Source organism: Chelonoidis abingdonii, chromosome 8 (assembly GCF_003597395.2).
Source record: "Chelonoidis abingdonii isolate Lonesome George chromosome 8, CheloAbing_2.0, whole genome shotgun sequence".
NCBI lineage: Eukaryota > Metazoa > Chordata > Testudines > Testudinidae > Chelonoidis > Chelonoidis abingdonii.
Window position 1 is genome coordinate 33,425,464 of NC_133776.1, and position 20,916 is coordinate 33,446,379.

Sequence of the window (20,916 nt, forward strand, 5' to 3'; positions counted from 1 at the left end):
AGTGGTATCCAGCCCCCCTTTCCACCAGTTCCACTGATACCCAAACTGATTTCCAAAATTAAGAGACAGCTGTGATCATTCTCCTAGCTTCATACTTGCCAAAGCAGTTTTGGCTGGCAAATCTGCTGCAGCTGTCCATTCAGCTTCTGATTCATCTCCCAGACTTCCTGGACCTCTTCTCACAGGAGCACAGTCAGATACTCCATTCTGATCTTAAGTCACTGCACCTGACAGGCTTGGATATTGGCTGGATAAAGACAGGGACTGCTCTAGAAAAGTCCAAAAGATCCTGATACAGATCAGGAAGATGTCCTCCAGAGGACTTGTTTGTCAAAATGGAAGAGTTTCTTAATTTGAACATTCCAACTGAGTCTGGACCATATGCAGTCTTCAGTACTGCAGAGCCTCAACTAGTTGATGCATTTACAACACTCCAGCCTTACATTCAGCTCTAATTAAAGTCCACTTTGCAGCAATCTCTATTTGCTATCCACCTGTACAGTCTTATTCAGTCATCTCTCACTTGATAATGTCAAAGTGTCTCAGGGCCTGGTCAGAGAACCTGTCTGCAACCTTAGTATTATCCTGTCAAGATTCATGAGGTCTCTCTCTGAGTCCCTTTCAGAATGCTGGTTGTCATCTCACTCTGAAGACTGTCTTCCTAGTTGCAATCACTTCAGTCAAGAGAGTGTGCAAGGTGCTTGTGGCTGACCCTCCCTCCCCGATGTTTCATAGGGTAAGATTTTAGCATTACCTTATCCATAAATACATCACCCAGCTAGTCGTAAAATTACATCTGAATCAAGCAATCTGCCAGTCTTCTTCCCAAAACTACATTCTTACCTGGAGAGGAAGTTACGCACATTGAACATTTCCAGAGCCTGCCTTATTATGTTGACAGAACCAAATAGTTCAGACGGTTTCCCTATTTATTTCTGGCTGTTGCTGGCCACTCCGAAGTCCAGGCCATATCATCACAAAGGATATCTGAATGGATAACATGCTGTATCTCACTGTGTTACCATTTGGCTGGTGTACCTCTCCTACTGAACATCAAAACTCATTCCACCAGCGCTCAAGCAGCATCCTCTGCCTGCTTCAGGAGTGTTCCAGTTTTCAAGATCTGCAAGGCAACAACATGGAGTAATCCACTCAGTCTTGATAAGCATTTCACACTGGACTTAGCTGCCAGAGCAGATGCCAAATTTGGGGGAGTGCTCCAATCCCTGACTGATGCAGCTACTACACATACCACCATCCAGCAGGGGTACTGCTTGCCAGTCATTTACTGTGTGATCCACACTAGACATGTACTCAAAGAAGGGAGAGGGGTTACTTAGCCTGCAGTAACTATGGTTCTTCAAATTTAATGTGGTCCATGTGGGTCCCACTAACCACCCCCATCCCTACTTTCAGAGTCCTCTGCTACCATAGGGTTCAAATTGCGGGGAAAATGAGTCACAACAACCCCACCCTTTATGCCCAATCACAAGAAGGCACATGGTGCATTCACAACTCCACTAGATTCTACTGTGAAATCCATTTGCGCATGCATGCACACCTATAGTAGAATGTGCACTGATTGAGTATACATACAGTTAGTATAGGGTAAGTATCTGTTCTTTCTTAAATTGTAGGATCTTGTTATATTACAAAGATATAAGGTGGATGATATGTGAATACATTATCCGTCATAAAATCTTAATACTTAATAATTTTTTCGTCTTTTCGTCTGTAGATCTCAAAGTTCTTTATAAAGGGAACTATTATCATCCCCTTAAGATGAGAAAAACACAGAATTTAAGATTGGCACAGAATTTAAGACTGGGATTTTCAAAGGAGCCTAAGGGGCTTAGTGACTCAAATCCACTGAATTTCAGTGGGATTTGGTTGTCTAGCTCCCTTAGGCACATTGAATAATGCCAGCCCAAGTGACTTGCCTGTGGTCACGCAGCAAATCAGTGGCAAACCTGGGAATAGAATCTGTTTCCTCACTCCCACTGTGATATTCTGTTCTCTGCACCATGCTGCGTCCAAAATTTTAACCATTTCTCATTTAAATTCTGTCAGGTGATATTTGCATTATTTTTTCTCTCATTATAGTTTGCATAGTACATTTAACTGTACTTAAAAATGAATGATTTTTTAAAATGCTCAAATACAAGGCTATTAATATTCCTATATACAAAATGTATATATTTTCTTGGTCCCTGCATAAAAGAAAGATGTTAAATTAAAAAAAAATTTTCCCTCTCCCTAGGGACAGAAAACGGGCTCGGGAATTTATACAATCAGATTTTTCAGAAAGGTGAGTATTGCTGAATGTGTGTTCTGTATGTGTATTTGTAACCAGATTTACTTTCAGTTCCAACTTGAGAGAGAAAGAGATGTCTAGTTCCCACTTACAGTAGTTTTCCATTACTCTTATTCCTTAGCTAAACTACTTTAGTTAGAATAGTATGTCTGTAGTCACCAAAGACAAAAAAGAGAGCCATTAAAAATAAATGAAACACTTTCCCAGAAGTGGGATGGTTCTGGTTTTCTATGTAACAAACACAGGTGTTAAACTATGTTTCTTCTTCAAGTACTGTCCATATAGGTGCCCCACTCCAGCTGTATTCACGTCCTTGCACCTCAGATCAGAGATTTTAGGTAGCAGTGTCCATTGAGCCCGCACATGCGCTCTTCCCATCTTGTGCTCTGCCTCAGTGCAAGTGAGCCGCCCTCAGTTCTTTCTCAAATGCCTTTCACCTGAGACAGAGCCTTGGAGTCCAATTTCAGAGTTCATTATCTATATCTCATTTTTGTTTTGCAGTTAATAGTGTAGTTCCTAGAGTTTCCATTAGTGTTAATACTCCCCCTTTTTTTTTCTCCTCTATTTAGTTGTTAAAATATCTAACTTCCTGACCTTAGTTAGTTCTTCTCTGTCTCTTCTCTCTTGAGAAGTGAACCTTGGAAAAGATATGCCCAGCTTCCCCATGTTGAAACGTTCTCTCTCCTGTCGACAAGCCATTCCAGTCAGTGATGGACATTCCTGCTCCATTTGCTGCCTCAGAGAATCACACGTGCCTCAAAAGGGCACTTTTTGTGTGAAACTAAAATGAAAGTGGAGGAAGAACCGTGAACTAAAATTGAGATGCCTCATAATGGAAAGTTCACTCAGACCAACCTCTGACCCCAGCCCTGACCACTCCTGTACAGTGGTCTTCGACTAAGTCAATTCTACCAATGTCCTTGGCTCAACACTCTCTGGTGACTTCAGAGAGTAAATCTTTGTGTTTCTCTCAAAGAAGTGGGCTACAAGCCCCCTGAGAAAAGAGAGAGAGAGATCCCAGACCAGGTCAACCACCTCAGTACCAGTGGCTGGGTACCCACGAGGCAGCAGGCTCCTCAGGTACCAGTACCACCAATAAGTCTAAAGATTCTAAGGGCATAGACTCGGGAAGATCAGTACCATCAGGGGAAAGGAGTGATAGAGAGCAATATAGCTCCTCCAAAGCAGCACTACGAAGTCCTCTTGTGCCTCTGTACCAAGTACTTCGGCTCCACAGAAGACCAGAACAACACCTACTGGCCATTCATTGGAATGCAGAAGACTCCTGGTATCGTCGTCTCCATCTACATCAGCGTCTACTGCTCATCTTACCTCAGTGGTACCCACCGCTACTGCAGGAATTTAATTTCTCTGAAGACTTACTAATCTCAGAGACGCGTCTACTAGGCACTGACATGATCCTGATATTAGCCATGTCTCGGTCCACTAACTTATGTGCAGTACTAAGGCAGTCTCCCCCAGCATCCATGACTGTTTCACCTCTGTCAAGCAACAATGAAAAGGATGATGAGGATTTTTATTCAGTGTCTGTGGAAGGCTCCCCGTTACAATGTCAAGAAGCCAGCCACCCAGAAATTGCTACAACCTCAGTTTACTGCCATGGAAGGCAAAGCTTACCCAGTTGGTATGGACACCCTTGGGTGTCCCCACCCACACACTTAGCACCACCTCAATGGCCCTACTGGGACCCACTGGCAGCCTATAAACACCAAGTCTCAAGGACATCTCATGTCACCCAAAGGGATAGAGGAAGACAATCTCCTTCAGCTTCTCTATCCAGACCTCCTGATCCTCAAGAGAAGATGTTTGAAGAACAGGAAGTGAGTCTAATAAGGAGGTTACTCCTGTGATGAACAGCTTTGTCCTCTCCTGATGCCTTCCCCACCAACTCTGGCAGATGACTTCAGATAGCTTCAAGAGCTCATTAAGAGAGCGTAGCAAACTCGGTACAAATTTTGCTTGAAGAAATCACAACATAAGTTGCTGGATATCCTGCATACTTCATCAGCTCACATTATGCTCCCTGTCAATGGGACCTTGCTCAACCTAGTGAAAACTGTATGGCAGACACCAGCCAAAATTCCTCCCACATACAAAAGAGCAGACAAAATATTGTGTTCCCTCTAAAGACACAGACTTTTTATTTTCTCGCCCATTCCTGAATTCCCTTGTCAATGCTGTAAATGAACATGGCAGACAGCACCACGCTAAATCGGCACCTGATGACAAGGACTGGAAATGACTGGATTTATTTGGAAGGAAATCATATTAATCAGTGACCCCACAATTTAGGATTGCTAATTATCAAGCCTTTACGGCAAAATACAATCCTGTCAACTACTCTAAATTAAATGGCTTCATCGAACATCTCCCAACTGGTCAAGGAGAACAGTTTTAGGCAATCATTTCTGAGGGTCAGCTCCTTGCAAGGACACAGTTGCAGGCCTCTCTGGACATTGCTGGTACAGCTGCTCACTCCATCTCAACCACAGTGGTCATGCAGAAAGCTTCATGGTTTCACCTTTCCGGCTTTCCAAAGAGGTACAATCCACTGTGGAAGACTTTTCCATTTGAAGGATCCAAGTTATTTGGAGAAAGAACAGAAGAATCCAACCACACATTAAAAGACTCCAGAATCACGTTGTGTTCCAGGGGAATTTACACACCTACCCAAAAAAAAAAAGGGAGATCTGTTAAGTCACAGTTGGCACAGAGATCCCATCTGGCTGAGTTCCCTCCTCCCCAGAAGCATTATGAACCCCAATGGAAAAGACAACAACGATAAAATCGAAGATCACTACCCACAATTTTCAGCATCACAACTATCTACATCTAAAAACCAATTTTGATGTATTGGTTGAGGCCCCGAGTTTACCCCACATGTTTTTATTTGCTGCAACAAACATCTCCACCTCTCTGGCAACCACCTTACTCTTTTTCGTCAAAACTGGGAACATTTAATCACCTTCCCTCCCCATCCCTCTTCAGGGATCCTTTTCATGAGCACCTTTTATGTCAGGAAACAATTTATCTTCTGAACCTAGGTGCTATAAAACCAGTTCCCACTCAACACCAAAGGAAGGGTTTTCATTCCAAATACTTCTTTATACCTAAAAAATACCTAAAAAGAATGGCGATTGGAGACCCATTCTGGATCTAAGGTCACTCAAGAGATTTGTAAAGATACAACACTTCAGGATGGTTACTTTGGCAGCAGTAATCCCATCTCTGGACCAAGGGGAGTGGTTCTCTGCCCTCCACCTACAAGATGCTTACTTTCATATCACAATCCAATCATGCCACAGGAAGTTTCTAGGAGTCTCTCTGGATCAAGACCATTTTCAATGCAAAGTGCTCCCATTCATCCTGTCATCTGCACCCAGAGTGTACTCGAAGGTCCTTTCTGGGTAGCAGCATACCTTCACAAACTAGGAGTTATGATATTCACGTATCTAGATGATTGCCTGCTCAAAGTAAGTTCCTTTGACAACACTATGAGAGTCACACAAGACTATGAATCTATTCCTACAGCTGGGACTACAACTAAATGTCCAAAAGTCCACTTTAACCCCCGTACAACATCTGGAATTCATAGAGGCTATCTAGATGCAGTAGAAGCAAAAGGTCCTGCCCAAAATAAGGGGGGGGGGGGGGAGTCAGGGTTATTCTTATAGTTCCAACATGGCCAATACAGATGTTTCCATACCTTACTCAATGGCAATTTTCCTGCCAAACACTATCCAGCCCATTTCTCACTTCCTCTCTCAGGATGCGGGACTCATCTTCCACCACAGTGTTCAGGTTCTCCACCTCAGTGTCTCCTCGGTGTTCCAAAGTTTAGAAATGAACTGCTCTGAGGATGTAAAGGAGGTGACTTACATAGCAGAAAACTAACTACTCATCATATATACATTCAAAAATGGAAGAGATTCCAACTCTAGTGTGACTCAAGACACATTACTTCTACATCCTCTCCACTATCACTTATGCTAGCCTACATCCTAGATTCTAGGACCTAGAACTAAAAAAGTCAGGATTATCTCTAAGCTGCATAAAGGTACATCTCACAGCCATCACCATCTTCCATCATAAAATAGATGGTTATTCTGTGTTTATCCTACAACAAAAAGGTATCTCAAAGGTATGGGTAACCTTTTCCCACAAATCAGATGTCCTGTACCAGCATGGGACCTCAACTGCCTTACAAGGTCTCCCTATGAACCTATGGCCGCTTGCTCTCTTCTACTTCTCGCTATGAAAACCGTTCCTAGTGGCTATCATGTCCGCTCGGACAGCAGGAGAGAGAGCGGCACTGAGGCAGAACACGAGATGGGGAGAGCACGTGTGAACAGAATGACACTGCTACCTAAAATCTCCGATCTGAGGCACACAGACGTGAATACACCTAGAATGGAGCACCCATAGGGGGACACATCTCAAAGAACCACAGTTACTGCACAAGATGAGTAACTCTTTCTTCACTTTGCTTCCAAAAACATCTCTTGCATTTATTTCTTTGTGTACCTACGCTTGTCCACTTTCATTAACTGGATAAAATAAATTATTTCTGCTTACTGTTATTCTTTCCCTTCTCCATCTCCCCCTCTTTTCCAGTGTACTTTTGTACACTTTTTCTTTTAAATCCGTGCAAAGTATATGTGTGAGATCTACAAAGCAATTTAAAAGCAGTTGCCATTTTTCTATAGCTTGCTAGCATTGACAGTCTAGGGGACCAAATTCTGCCTTCTGATGTGTTTCCGCAGATCCCTTCCAAAATGAATGGAAGAATTTGGCTTTATGACTATTAGTTTTGTAACCCAATAGATCGCTCTGAAATATATTGGTAGACTGACCAAGTTGTGAAACTGGCATAAAAACTTTTAAAGTGACACAAAGTATTAATCTGTCCTTTTAATATTTATCTATTGTGATAGGATTCCAGATTTTTATTATGTCCAGAAATGCTCAGTAGAACGCTGGCACGGATTGCCATTCCAGAATTTAACTAATGCATTAGAGGGAAAGCATTCTTGCTTCCAAATTTCCATATTAACGTGACTGTCAAGAAAGAATAATAATACTGGTATAGCCTAGCTTGTCCTAGTCTGTGTCAGCTATATAATGTAAATGTTTTTCTTCTCTCACATTGGGAATGTCTCTTAAATATTTCAAGTCAATACTTATAAAATCCTCAATTACACGTTTTATTAAGTGGGGGAGAGGCAGTCATATTTCACAGGTTAAGGTCAATATATTCTGCATCATTTTCTTACGTAGTGTAAAATTAATGCTGTAGTGAAAATCCTGTCCCTTTTCGAGAATTCATTGACCCTGAAATCAACTACAAGACATAAAATTGCCAATTGTATTAATTTACAATTATCATCCAGTTTGTGAGAGCAGGTCAGCTTCTGTCTCTGTGCGTGCTCTACAATGAGTTTGGCTAGCTCTTGATCAAGGTATGGTAAGGATAATTTTTTGATCATGATTTGGAATGATGTACTTATTAACTCCGACGAAGTTCCCTGAATATATACGTCCTGGCAAAGCTACCTTAAATTGTTTCTCCGCCACCTCTCTGAAACATAATTGTGCTAGAAATTGGGTTGGACAGTCACAATGGTTCTATTTCAGGGGTGAGCAAACTTTTTAGCCTGAGGGCCGCATCGGGGTATAGAAATTGTATGGCGGGCCATGAATGCTCACAAAATTAGGGGTAGGGATGCAGGAAGGGGTGAGGGTTCCAGCTGGGGGTATGGGCTCTGGGGTGGGGCCAGAAATGAGGAGTTCAGGGGGTGGCGGGGGTGAGGGCTCTGGGGTGGGGCTGGGGGTGAGAGGTTTGGGGTGCAGGAGGAAGCTCCAGACTGGGACTGAGGGGTTTGGAGGGTGGGAGGGGGATCAAGGCAGGGGTAGAGGGTTGGAGTATGCGGGAGGGGTGTGAGAGCTCCAGCTGGGGGTGCAGGCTCTAGGGTGGGGCAGGGGATGAGGAGTTTAGGGTACAAGAGGGAGCTCCAGGCTGGGATTGAGGGGTTTGGAGGGTGGGAAGGGGATCAGGATTGGGGTATGGGAGAAGGGTGGGAGGGGTCCAGCTGGGGCGGGGCCAGGGATGAGGGGTTTTGGGTGCAGGAGGATGCTCCAGCCTGGGACCGAAAGATTTGGAGAGCTGGGAGGGGGATCAGAGATGGGGCAGGCTGTCAGGGGTGGGGTGAGGGCTCTGGCTGGGGGTGTGGGCTCTGGGTTGGGGCTGAGTTTAAGGGGCTTGGGTACAAGAGGGGCTCTGGGCTTGGATCAATGGGTTTAGAGGGCAGGAGGGGGATCAGGACTGTGGCAGAGGGATGAGGTTTGGGGAGGGGAGGATTGGGGTGCAGGCTCTGGGCAGCGCTTCCTGCAAGCAGCACCTGGAAGCATGGCCCCCCTCTGGCTCTGAGGCACAGCCAGACGGCTCTACGCGCTGCCCTGTCTGCAGGCGCCATCCCTGCAACTCCCATTGGCTGGGGCATTAGAATCTCACATGCCGCAGATATATGAACCCTGGACATCAATAGCCAGTGGTTCCCCAGTATTGTTGGCAGTAATCAGAGTTAAATTCACCGGCATCAAAGCATTATGACAGATCTCTGATTAAACTGAATATGTGCTTTATTGTGCAATACTGATTGCTGAGCGTTTTTGTTTTAAAGATACAATGATTAATTATGTCAGTTTTTAAGCACAGTAAAATGTAACTTTATCTTCTTACTGGTCTTCCTAGTACAAAAATGGCTTCCAGGCACATCACGGCTTGAGTGAGCACCAAGTAATGCTTTCTTTTGTTCATGCTATTAGACAAAATGTTGTAAAATTGTTTGGAGACCAAGAAGAATTCAAATAAATCTTTTTGCAACTAAATATCCCGATATGTCAAAATATTAACATTATATAGTAGTCACTGGGATCTAGATGGAAGTCTTGTAACAAGTTGCTTCTCTAGAAAGTTAACATTTTAGTTCCAAAATGAAGTGTTTTATTTCTAGGGCCTACTTTTTGCTTTTATCAAGAACCTGCTGCTTTTTGTTGTTGTTGGAAATACAGTGATATGTTGGTTTTTCCAACCCCTGGCAGGCAGAAGGCTATCAGGTTTCTTGGGGAGCATGCACAAGATTAGCAACTATTACACCCTTTAAGAAAGCGGGCATATGCTTGCCCCTGTACTGGCCTTGTGTTTCCTCATAAAGCATAAACTGCCCTCTATGCTCAGCCATTCTTCTTTGGTATAATCCCATACCCCTTCACACCTTGCTCTCAAGTGATGCAATCACCATGAATCTGTCTGCATCCTGCAAAGATATGCATGGGAGGAAAAATTGCTCCTGGTCCAATCCATCACAAACAGGAGAACAGCTAGAAACTGGCCCATAATATAAAACAAAAATTCTGTTTACCCTGTTAAACATTTGTTTTTCCCACTTAAAAAATTCATAATATGTCATTGGGAATTTTGCAGGAGTGCAGGATCAGACCCAACAATTGCATTATATCACAGGTCTGAAGAGCTCTAAAAATTTAACTGTTTTTAATATTGGTTTCCATTTAGTCCTATACAGGAAGTATGCCCTTCCTCAGATACCCTGCATGTTTGATCAAAAGAAAAAGAAACTGTTGTACCACTTGGAAACTTTAATTATTTGTTTACGTAGATAATGCTTTCAATAAATACAAGGCATGGAGTTTCCGTTACAGTTAGACCAGTAAAAGCTAAGTCTCCCAGTAAAATCTTCTTGCTTATAACTAATATTTTACTGATGTTAATTTAGAAGTAATTTGTAGACAAATTATTTTGCACTAGAGCAAGCTTCCTTTTCTGGTTGCGGCTCCTACTATTCTAGTAATTTTGATGTTATTGGGGGTGGGGGAGGAGAGATTGTGTTCACCTTTTGCAAAAATTCATATTATAACTGTTTCCTAATAAAGCCATGTCTTTTAAAATCACATTCTGTGGGACTAGTCAGATGTATCTTGTATACTGCACACAGGGCCTTAACAAACATTCATTGAAGTAAATGAAAAATCTTCTATTAGCTTATTTGAATGCTAGACTGGGCCCATAACTTGCTTATTCTTGGTGACGTTTTACTGCCTGCCTCCATTTACTTGTTTAGCTGCTCTGGCAAGGAATTTGTAACTAATTTTTGTTGATAGCTGAATGCTTTAGTCAGGCACCTAGCAACTGCTGGAGATTGGATTATCTCTGACTTAGCTCAGTCAAATGTGAAACTTAATGTGAAGATTTAAAATGGAAAATCTATATACTGTGTCAGAAATCAGTATTCTTAACTAATACTTTCTCACTGTCAAGTGTTTATTAGTAGTATTAGACATTGCCTTTGGGTAACAAGACACTATCCCATGTTAATATAATAAAGGCTGTAGCAGAAAGGGCTTCTCAGTGGTAAAAGTGGGGCTAGGCCTGGACAGTGGCTCTATGCTCTCAACACACACACACAATGACCATTTCACAACTTTTGATGGGCTTATTTGATGCTCATTGTCCACATGATAATGTGGGATTGGGCCTGAAGAGGTTTAACATATGTTATTCAGTTCATATTTGGGCCTAATTCTGTGTTTCCTATACACCCAGAATTCCTGTTAATTTCAGTGCCACTTTGAAGGTTATCACATCCCTCTTTACATCATCATTTATCTTTTCACAGTTCAAAATTTTAAAAATGCCTTTCCTGACTATTATGACCTTCATAAAAATGTGATACCTAATGTCAGACACTAGCCATCTCACTGTGCAAAGCCTGTTCATAAGCTTGATGTTTTGCGTCCTAACCAGAAGAACTTACAAAAAGTCATCTCAAAACAACTTATTTTCCTCCCATAGTAAAAGAAGCAAAAAAGGAGATAAAAATGGAAAGGGTCTGAGGCATTTTTCAATGAAAGTATGTGAAAAAGTCCAGCGTAAAGGAACAACGTCCTACAATGAAGTAGCTGATGAACTGGTATCAGAATTCACAAATTCTAATAGTCACTTGGCTACAGATTCGGTAAGTAGATGTGATGTTAATTTTTTTACTTTACAGCTATGCTGTCATATCCTGTTACAGTTCTCTTAGAATTCTACACTCGTTTCTGCCTTGACTTGTCATGTTCCACTGTCTCTTTCAAACAAATGTGTCTTGGGGCTATAGATCTAGGCCTAGACCATTTCCAAAAATATCAACATGCAGTATATAAAATAGGTTCCATTTTAAATATAGAATTAATACCACTGAATACCCTTTAAAATACAACAAAATACAGAGAGACCAGCTGTCTTAAAATTGCAATTTTAAAATATTCTACTCACACTCCAACCCAAGTAACTGAGAGTCTGAGGTGCTTCAGTATCCCTGAAATGGAGGGCACCTGTCTCAGATGCGCAATTTGTAATAACTAGGCCGACCAGAGTCTTAATTATGTGTTCACAAACTGCACAAGTTGTTACATCAGATTAATCATTTTTGTCATGATGGAAACACGATTGAAAAATCAATTTCTGTAGAAATAATTGTACTATAGGATATAATCATATTTTGATTGAGGTTATTAATATATAGGAGTTTGAGCAATTCAGGCAGTAAATTAATTGCCAGGATAAAAACATAATTAGGGATTATTTTATTTTCTGGTTAACTTGAGTCATGTTAACAGAGAATAATAATTAGTTTGGCAGGGCTAAAAGAGGTCCTTGGTGAGGGTTTGGAATATTAACTTTAGCCTATACATATGAAGAAGAGAGAAAAGCAACCTAAACTAAACAAAAATATTGTGCATTCTCTTAACTCAGCAGTTTGAAAGTCCAAATGGTAAAAAACACTCTTCTCTATTAACACATTGTGATACATATTTAAAAATTAGTTTCATTACAACTGATTTCTTAAAGGCAGTTATTTGTTTTAAAAACTTGTATAGCTGTAATTGTAAGGATACTCATCCAGCTACTAGTTTGAAGTCTTTTGCAATGCTGATACGTTCTCCTTTTGTATCAAAAGTACTCTACTTTATGCACTTATGTCGCTGTGAGAACGATCTGCTTCTGTTTAAAGTGATTTTTTTTTAAATGATGTATTCTATTATATTGGCTCAAGCATGTGAGGGGGACAAAATTAAGCCTAACAATATTTTTTTAATATGCAACATCAAGAAGCAGACAGTGTATATTCTATTGTATTCACTGTTTCGGAGTGATCTCCCAGCTTTCATTCAAACCCCTTACTTAGTGTTTTATTCAACGCAATAGCATAAATTAAAGCATATGTTTTAGTGCCATATTGACTTCAACTGCCATTTTCTTTTATTCATATATTGTCTTCATGTCACTTGCAAACCTGTACAGGGAAACTTCAAGCGTTATCTTAACTTTTAGCTTTTGCAGTGCTCTTGGCCTAATTAATACTGCAGTGTGGTTTTTTTGTTTGTTTGTTTTTTAGCAGGCTTATGATCAGAAGAATATTAGGCGGAGAGTTTATGATGCCCTCAATGTGCTGATGGCAATGAACATCATTTCAAAAGAGAAGAAGGAAATCAAATGGATTGGCCTTCCTACAAACTCAGCTCAAGAATGTCAAAACCTAGAGGTAAGTGGAAGGGAGCGGAAATCCCTTCAGTTGCATATGACGTCCTGTGGTAATGGAGAAGTGTCACTTTGGAAAGAGTGTGTGTGTTTATATTTGCATAATAAATGTTTAAAAATATGAACTTTTTAAAAAAAAAAATCTAATTGCTTTTTATCATTGCTTGTTAGGTAAATAAAACCAACATTTGATATTTAAATCCTCACTGACATGTTTTGGTGTATATTCTAAGTATAACTACAGTATGCTTTATACCAATCTAAAAATCCTGTTTGCCTGATAAAAATAAATATCAATGAAGTCATGCAGGGTGAAAAAGGGCATTCACCCCGTGAGTGTCTCCAAGCAGCAGGTGCAGTATTGCAGTCCTGTTTCTGGCACCCCCTGTAGGACATTTGTCTACCTCTGCCAGTCTTCTGTGGCTTGGTCTTCTGTCTGTGTCACAGTCAAAAAAAATAACCCTTTCCGGGATAGCAAATAAGCAGTGTATCTGTCCTCACCAGGGTCTTCAGCTCTGGCTCTTGGACATTTATATTCAGCCTTTCACTTGGGCTTCCAAACAAGCCCTCTCCCCTTCTTTCGTCTTAGGTTACGCTTGTCTTCCCTTTTTCAGAGTTTACACCACTTTGCCGATGGGGGAACCAGGGCTTATGCATTACCCTGGGTTCCAGGCAGGCACCCCTGTGAACAGCAACCACTGTAGTGCTCAATTTTTGCTGCTACTTCCCTGGGCTTCCTCCCACCTGGCCCATCTTATCTTAACTCTTAGCTCAAGGACAATGTTCTCAAGTCCCTCTCTCCCTGCAAACCCAGATATGCAAATATGGCAGAGATAAACCCTGAATAATTAATCCACAGTCTTCTTTGGGCAGAGAGGAATACCCATCCCTGCTCCTCTGGGCCCAGCCAGAGGCCGCCCTGCTAGGACACTACAGATATTTTTATCTGAACCTGCTGGGCTCAGATAACTGTTGCTAGTCCTCCTAGCTCTTGGAGGGCCATGTCTCTCTAGTCTCCAAGATGGCTGTTCCAGAGAGGACTTTCTAGGCAGGCCTAGAGGACTCAATGTTACTGCTCTGTTGCTCCTACATCATTGCTTCACACGGGGCATTAGGATCTAGATTAATAGCAGTCTGAATCAGTCATAAGTGTAACGCGGGCAATTTGTGTCAATGGTTTGGTTACTGACCCCAGAGAAATGGCATTGTTTGAAAGCAGTGCTCAGATGTCTTCCATGGATCAGTGAGGAGACGCGCACTGCAGCTGGAGCTAAGAAAAAAAGTGAGGCTACAATTTGACTTCAAAGACATGTTTGTCAAAAGTAAAAGGAAAGGCTGAATGGGTTTCACATTGGAACTTCATCAAGTCATTCTGTAAGAAAGATACAGAATCCTGGAAGTAGACTCAAGCAGGTAATTGAGAACAGGCTGCCACCAGGCACAATTTCCACATCTTCTATTCAACTTCTGTTCAACTTGCAATGTTTGCAGGGAAAGGTGGCATCAGCTTTCCTAGCTAAGAAGTGTAATGACAGCATAAGCCAGAGTCTGAAGGATCAGTTATATCAATGGGAAGATCATTTCATGATGCTCCTCAGTTGTCTGCTGCCTGCTGTCCTCTTCCATTTGAAGATGAACAGGAAGTTCCAGTAGAGCTACCTTTCTTCATCCAAGAAGAGATTCAAATCACAGTCCACAAGTTGAAGTCTGAGAACGCACCAGGGGTTTGTAACATCACTGCTCAGGCTCTTCCAGGTCATCTGGAACTCTAATATCACACCTGATGAATGGAAGAAGGGTGTTGTTCTGCTTTGTTCAAAAAGGACAATGAAGCTGAATGTAGCAACTAAAGAAATATTAAGCTGTTGTTGGTCTCAGGGAAAGTCTTTGCTTCTGTGTTAATATCTCAAATCAGTGTTCAAATCTTATGTTCTAATGATGCATTTCATGACATAGGCTGGGATACTGAGTGTGGGTTTAGGTCTGGTCATTCCATTGTTGACCAGATATTTAACTTTAGACAGCCTTTTGAGAAAATGGCTGAATATGATAAACTGTGTACAGCACTTTGCATAGACTTCCATCAGGCCATTCGCTCAGTGATTTGAGCAAGTTCGTGGGATGTGATGAGGCAACTAAACATTTCTAGGAAGACTGGTCATTAGAAGAAGAACCCTATAATGGAATAGGAGCTGTGTTCAAGTCAATGGCAGGTACGCAACATGGTTTCCTATCTCTGCAGGAGTTCAGCAAGGCTGAGTTCTGTCATAATCCATTGTTCAATGTTGGCATTGATTGTTTGATGAATAAAGCTTGAGGAGGCAGCTGTTGTTGGTGTTGAGCTGAACATTATTCTATTTTGAGATCTCAAACATGGTGGTGACATTCACTTGTTGGCTTAGTTTGGTGAATCACTGCAGCTCACAGCCAGTCTGGTTGAGTCAGAAGCAGTGTGCACTGGTCTGGTTATTAACCCAAATAAAACTATGATCATTGCCATCAAGCAGCCTCCAGCACCAGATTACAACCAGCACAGTATTAACCTGTTCAAATAAGATATCAGCTGCTGAAGGATGGTCAAAAGATGTGGATGCTTAAATAAACAGCAGCATCTGCTACCATGTCCTCAGAGGCCACAGAGGGGCCCAAAACATCATGACTTGAAGCATGCTACGAAGCTGCAGATCTATAGAATCATGTTTATCTCAATTCTGTTGTACAGAAGTGAAACATGGGGGCTGAAGAACTCTGAGTTGACATTTTTTATTCTTGTCATCTCCGTCAGCTGCTCCATATCAAGTGTCAGGACAAGATCAAAAATTAGAATATTCAAAGCCAAACCCAGCAACCGTCTCCACCATTGATTCCATTTCAGCAGCTTTCTTGGTATGGACATATTATTACAAGGCAAGATCAAGAAATTCCAAAGTCTATGTACCAAGGAATGCCACTACACAGCGGGTGATCATGTGGGTGCCATACACTTTGGTGGCCCAATAAGATTGCCAGTAGCCATAAACTGAACATATTGCTAAAACAATTCAAGCAATTTGCCAGAACTCAAGCCAGCTGGCGCTTGATTTGCAAAGGAGACCAAGTCCCTTTGGTATTTGCAACAATGGTGATTTGTTTAGACAAAGAATTTACTGAGGAGTTTATCTAGTTTATCTAGCTATTGATTTGGATGATAGAAAACCTCTTTAAAAGGAGTATCATACAGGGATGCTGAACAATATTTGCTTATCAGGAAAAGTCAGAAATATTTTTAAAATTGCCTGTTGAATCTTTTGTCTGGCATTTTCAGCAGGGAGAAAACTGTCATTTTGTTGCAAAGATGCCAAACTTTCTCTGTGAAAATGTCATTTGCCCTGTGGATAATAGTCGTGTATCTTGCAAAAGACAAATATCACAATGTTTGCACCAAAACGTTGCACTGACTAGCAGAAAATACAACATATCAATCTCTATCAAATTTGTGAATTTTTGCAATTACTTGAATAAATATCTGGTGGTTCTTCGAGTGCTTGCTCATATCGATTCCAATTAGGTGCGTGCGCCGCGTGCACGTTCATCGGAAGATTTTTACCCTAGCAACACTCGGTGGGTCGGCTGGGTCGCCTCCTGGAGTGGCGCCGTTATGGCGCCGGATATATACCCCTGCTGACCCAATGGCCCTTCAGTTCCTTCTTACCGCCCGTGTCGGTCATTGGAACAGTGGAGCACGGCTTAGCTGATTTCCACCTCCCTAGCTACTCGTAGTTTTCTCATTGTTGTGTATATAGTTCAAATTTCTATACTTGCAGTTAGTTTATTATTTTCTTTAACATAGTTAGTGTATATAGTTAAGAGGGGTTCGGGGATTAGCCCCTTCCCCTCACCCAGTGCCGAGGCCCATGCCCGGTTCACCAGGTTTCAAACCGTGCTCGACCTGTCACAAGCCGATGCCTACAGGAGATCTTCACGACTCCTGCCTCAAGAGCCTTGGGGAATCCCACCTCGCAGATAAGTGCCGCATTTGCAAGGCCTTCAAGCCGCGGACCAAAAAGGAGTGGGACTTTCATCTCAAACAGCTCCTGATGGAGGCAGCTCTTACTCCTCCACCCTCGGCACTGGTCCGCACCGGGGAGAAGCGCATCTTCGGCACCGGAGCGCACCGGTACCGCTAAGGCCCCTTGGCACCAACTGTTGCCAGCCCAGATGTCTGCTCGGCAACGCTCCCTCTCCCCGCGAGTCAAAAAACATAAGACTCCTGCGGCTTCCATGTCCGCGTCGCAGTCGGAGCACCCACCTAAGTCAGACCACCCGGCACTGACAACTGCTGTGGCACCGACAACTTCAGCACCGTGAATTTTGGTCCTCCAAGAGCCATCGAGTCCAGTGCCTGACAGCTCCCCAGCACGCACCATGGTTGAGCTTACTATTCCCTCCACGCCGGAGACATTCTCTGCGGCAAGGGAACTGATTGCACTGACAGAGTCTGCACTGCCTCAACCCCCGGCACCGTCAGTGCGGGTTATACAGTCCATAGGCAAGCCTGCCCTACTGAGACCATCCTCTGTCGACACCTCTGAGAGGCACCAATCACGATCGTGGTTCCATCAGCGTTCTCGGTCCCATCGCTGATCCTGGTCCCGACGCCGCTCACAGTCCCAATACCGTTCTCCATCTCGGTGCCGGTCACACTCGCGGCACCGTTCAGGACCCCGTTTGCCGGCCTGGTACTCTCAGTACCGATGAAGCTCCTGGCACCGCACCTCTCACAGCCACTCCTGGCATTGAGCTTCGAGGTCCCGGTCGACCTCGCTGCACCGTTCCAGTCGCAGGTTCCGGTCTTGGTCCCGGTACCGCTATGGCACCCGGTACTGCTCTCCGGTGCAGCGTACAGACAGACTACCCAGGGATGGAGACCATTCTCAGGAGTTTTCAGCTCCTCCTTGGCTGTCTCGCCATGCATCTGTGTCATCCCATGCGGACAGTGCTTCCTATGCACAGGACCGTGACTTATATGTACCCAGCCGTGTCTTCCAAGAGACCCAGGCTCAAGACCAAGGATCTCATCAGTGGACCTTCTGGATGCCATGGGCATATCACCAAGCCCAAGGTGGACCTCTAGTGCCATCATGCTCTGTACTGTCAGAGCACCGGCTGCCGGAGGCTACTGTTAGCCGCCCCCCTCCTGCGGGTACGGAGGATGCTCCAATTCAGGCACCAGATCCTCAGGTCCCACCGGATCCGGACATCGCCCAAGTCTACAAGACAACGGAGGACCCGATTGTCCCTGGCCTTTCCTCTTCCCCTTCTCCAGATGAAGCGGTGGCGGGGACATCCTCCTTGGGCCCTCCTCCAGTTGACCTAAGGTCACATCAAGACCTCCTGAGACGAGTGACCCTGAATATGAACCTCCAAGTGGAGGAGGTTCCGGAGATAGATGACACGGTGGTAGATATTTTGTCAGCTGACACTCCCACAAAGGTGGCCTTACCATTTATTCGGACGATCCAAGCGAAGACTGATACCATCTGGCAGTCTCCAGCATCTATTCTGCCCACGGCTAGGGGAGTTGAGAGGAAGTACATGGTGCCCTCTAAGGGGTACGAGTACCTGTACATACAGCCTCCTCCCTGCTTCCTCGTCGTCCAATCGGTTAACGAAAGGGAGCGCCATGGCCAGTAAGCCCGTGCCCCAAAAGCAAAGGAGGCTAGGCACATGAATTTATTGGGATGTAAAATCTACTCTGCGGGGGTCCTCCAACTCAGGGTGGCAAAGCAACAAGCCCTGCTTAGCCACTATAACACCTGGGTGGCGGTTGAGAAATTCGCAGAGCTAGTCCCCCAAGACTCGTGTCAAGAGTTTGCGGCCCTTTTGGAGGAAGGAAAGAAGGTGGCGAGAACTTCTCTCCAGGCCTCGTTAGATGCAGCCGACTCCGCAGCCAGAACTCTGGCTTCAGGAATTGCCATGAGGCGAATATCATGGCTTCAGGTGTCAGGCCTTCCACCTGAATTGCAGCATACAATACAGGACTTCCCCTTTGAAGGTCAGGGCCTATTTTCGGAAAAGACTGACCCTAGGCTGCAGAGTCTGAAGGACGATAGGCTGATCATGCGCTCGCTCGGGATGCACACTCCGCAGACTCAGTGCAGACCCTTCCGGCCCCAGCCTCAGCGCCTTTACCCTCTGCCTAGACAACGGCAGGACTTCGGCAGGAGGCATGGCTGGGGCAATCGTAGACGGCAGTCCGGACCCCAAGGGGGTCAGAATCCCGGCCCCGCCAAACCACCCGTAGGACCTAAACCAAACTTTTGAAGGCACGCCCCAGGGCAACGTACCAGTTGTTCAACAGGATCCTTTCCCTCCCTTTTGAAACCGCCTCTTCTCTTTCCTCCCTGCGTGGACCCAACTAACTTCAGATCGTTGGGTCTTATGCACGGTAGAATTTGGATATCGCCTTCAGTTTATTTCACTCTCCCCCACCCCCCATCCTCGTCCCTCTTCAGGGATCCCTCTCACGAGCAAATCCTCTTGCAGGAGGTACGGTCCCTCCTTGCCATGGGAGCTATAGAGGAGATACCAGAGGACTTGAGGGGCAAGGGGTTCTACTCCCGCTATTTCCTAATCCCCAAGGCGAAGGGAGGTCTCAGACCAATTCTAGACCTGCGGGGACTCAACAAGTTCTTGATAAAGTTGAAGTTCTGCCTGGTATCCCTGGGGACCATCATGCCATCCTTGGTTCCTGGAGACTGGTATGCCGCCTTCGATATGAAGGACGCGTATTTTCACATTGCCATTTATCCTCCGCACAGATGGTACCTCGGGTTTGTGGTCAACTGTCAACATTTCCAATTTACGGTCCTTCCGTTTGGCCTCTCCACAGCCCCAAGAGTGTTCACAAAGTGTATGGCCGTAATCACCGCCTCCCTCCGTCGTCGACACATACGCGTCTTCCCGTATCTCGACAATTGGCTCATTCGCAGGGCCTCCGAGACCCAAGTAACGCGGCACGTGGGCATCGTCAAGGACCTATTCATCCAACTAGGCCTGATGATCAACCTAGAAAAATCTACTCTGGTTCCCACACACAGAGTAGAGTTCATTGGGGCCATTCTGGACTCCAATCTCGCCAGGGCCTGCTTACCACAGCCACGGTTTCACGCAATGATATCTATTATACAAGGCCTACAAAATTTCCCAACCACTTCGGCTCGAACTTGTCTCGGCCTCCTGGGTCACATGGCTGCCTGCACATTCGTGACCAAGCACGTCAGGCTACGCCTACGTCCCCTTCAAACTTGGCTCTCCTCAGTATACCACCCGGGGAGACACAATATAAACAGGATCCTCACGGTTCCCCCAAGACTCCTAGGCTCCCTCGACTGGTGGTTGATGCCCTCCCTGGTGTGTGCAGGGATCCCGTTCCATCCACCCCAGCCTTCTATGGCCCTGACGACGGATGCATCATCTCTCGGCTGGGGTGCTCACCTCGGACATCTTCGCACTCAAGGCCTTTGGTCATCTCAGGAGCTGGCCTTGCACATCAATGGCTGAGAGTTGAGAGCAGTCCACCTTGCGTGCCAGGCGTTTCAACAGCATCTGCAAGGCCGTTGTGTCTCAGTGTTCACAGACAACACAACGGCCATGTATTACATGAACAAACAGGGAGGGACACGGTCCTCCCCCCTTTGTCAGGAAGCCATTCAACTCTGGGACTTTTGTATAGCCCACTCGATAGACCTGGTAGCGTCCTTTCTCCCAGGGGTTCGGAACACTCTAGCGGATCGACTCAGCAGATCCTTCCAGACATTATTCATTCTGTTTTCCGGAAGTGGGGATTTCCCCGCATAGACCTCTTTGCTTCCTGTGAGAACAGGAAATGCCAGATGTTCTGCTCCTTCCAAAGTCTCTCCTCGGGCTCGATCTCGGACGCTTTCCTGATATCGTGGACGACCCAACTGCTTTATGCCTTTCCACTGTTCCCGCTGGTTCA

At 44.5% G+C, this 20,916-nt stretch overlaps 1 protein-coding gene across 6 annotated transcripts in view; it reads left to right on the plus strand.

The window, feature by feature from the left end:
• The window catches only part of TFDP2 (transcription factor Dp-2), a 172,971-nt gene that overhangs the window by 127,267 nt on the left and 24,788 nt on the right, over positions 1–20,916 (plus strand). For 4 of the 6 annotated variants that reach the window (XM_032765646.2, XM_032765649.2, XM_075068493.1 and 1 more), the window contains 3 exons: positions 2,261–2,308; positions 11,205–11,367; positions 12,793–12,939. In XM_032765646.2, coding sequence (XP_032621537.1) covers positions 2,261–2,308; positions 11,205–11,367; positions 12,793–12,939 — 358 coding nt within the window. The remainder of the gene's footprint in view (positions 1–2,260; positions 2,309–11,204; positions 11,368–12,792; positions 12,940–20,916) is intronic. The other 2 variants (XM_075068491.1, XM_075068492.1) reach the window with 2 other exon arrangements.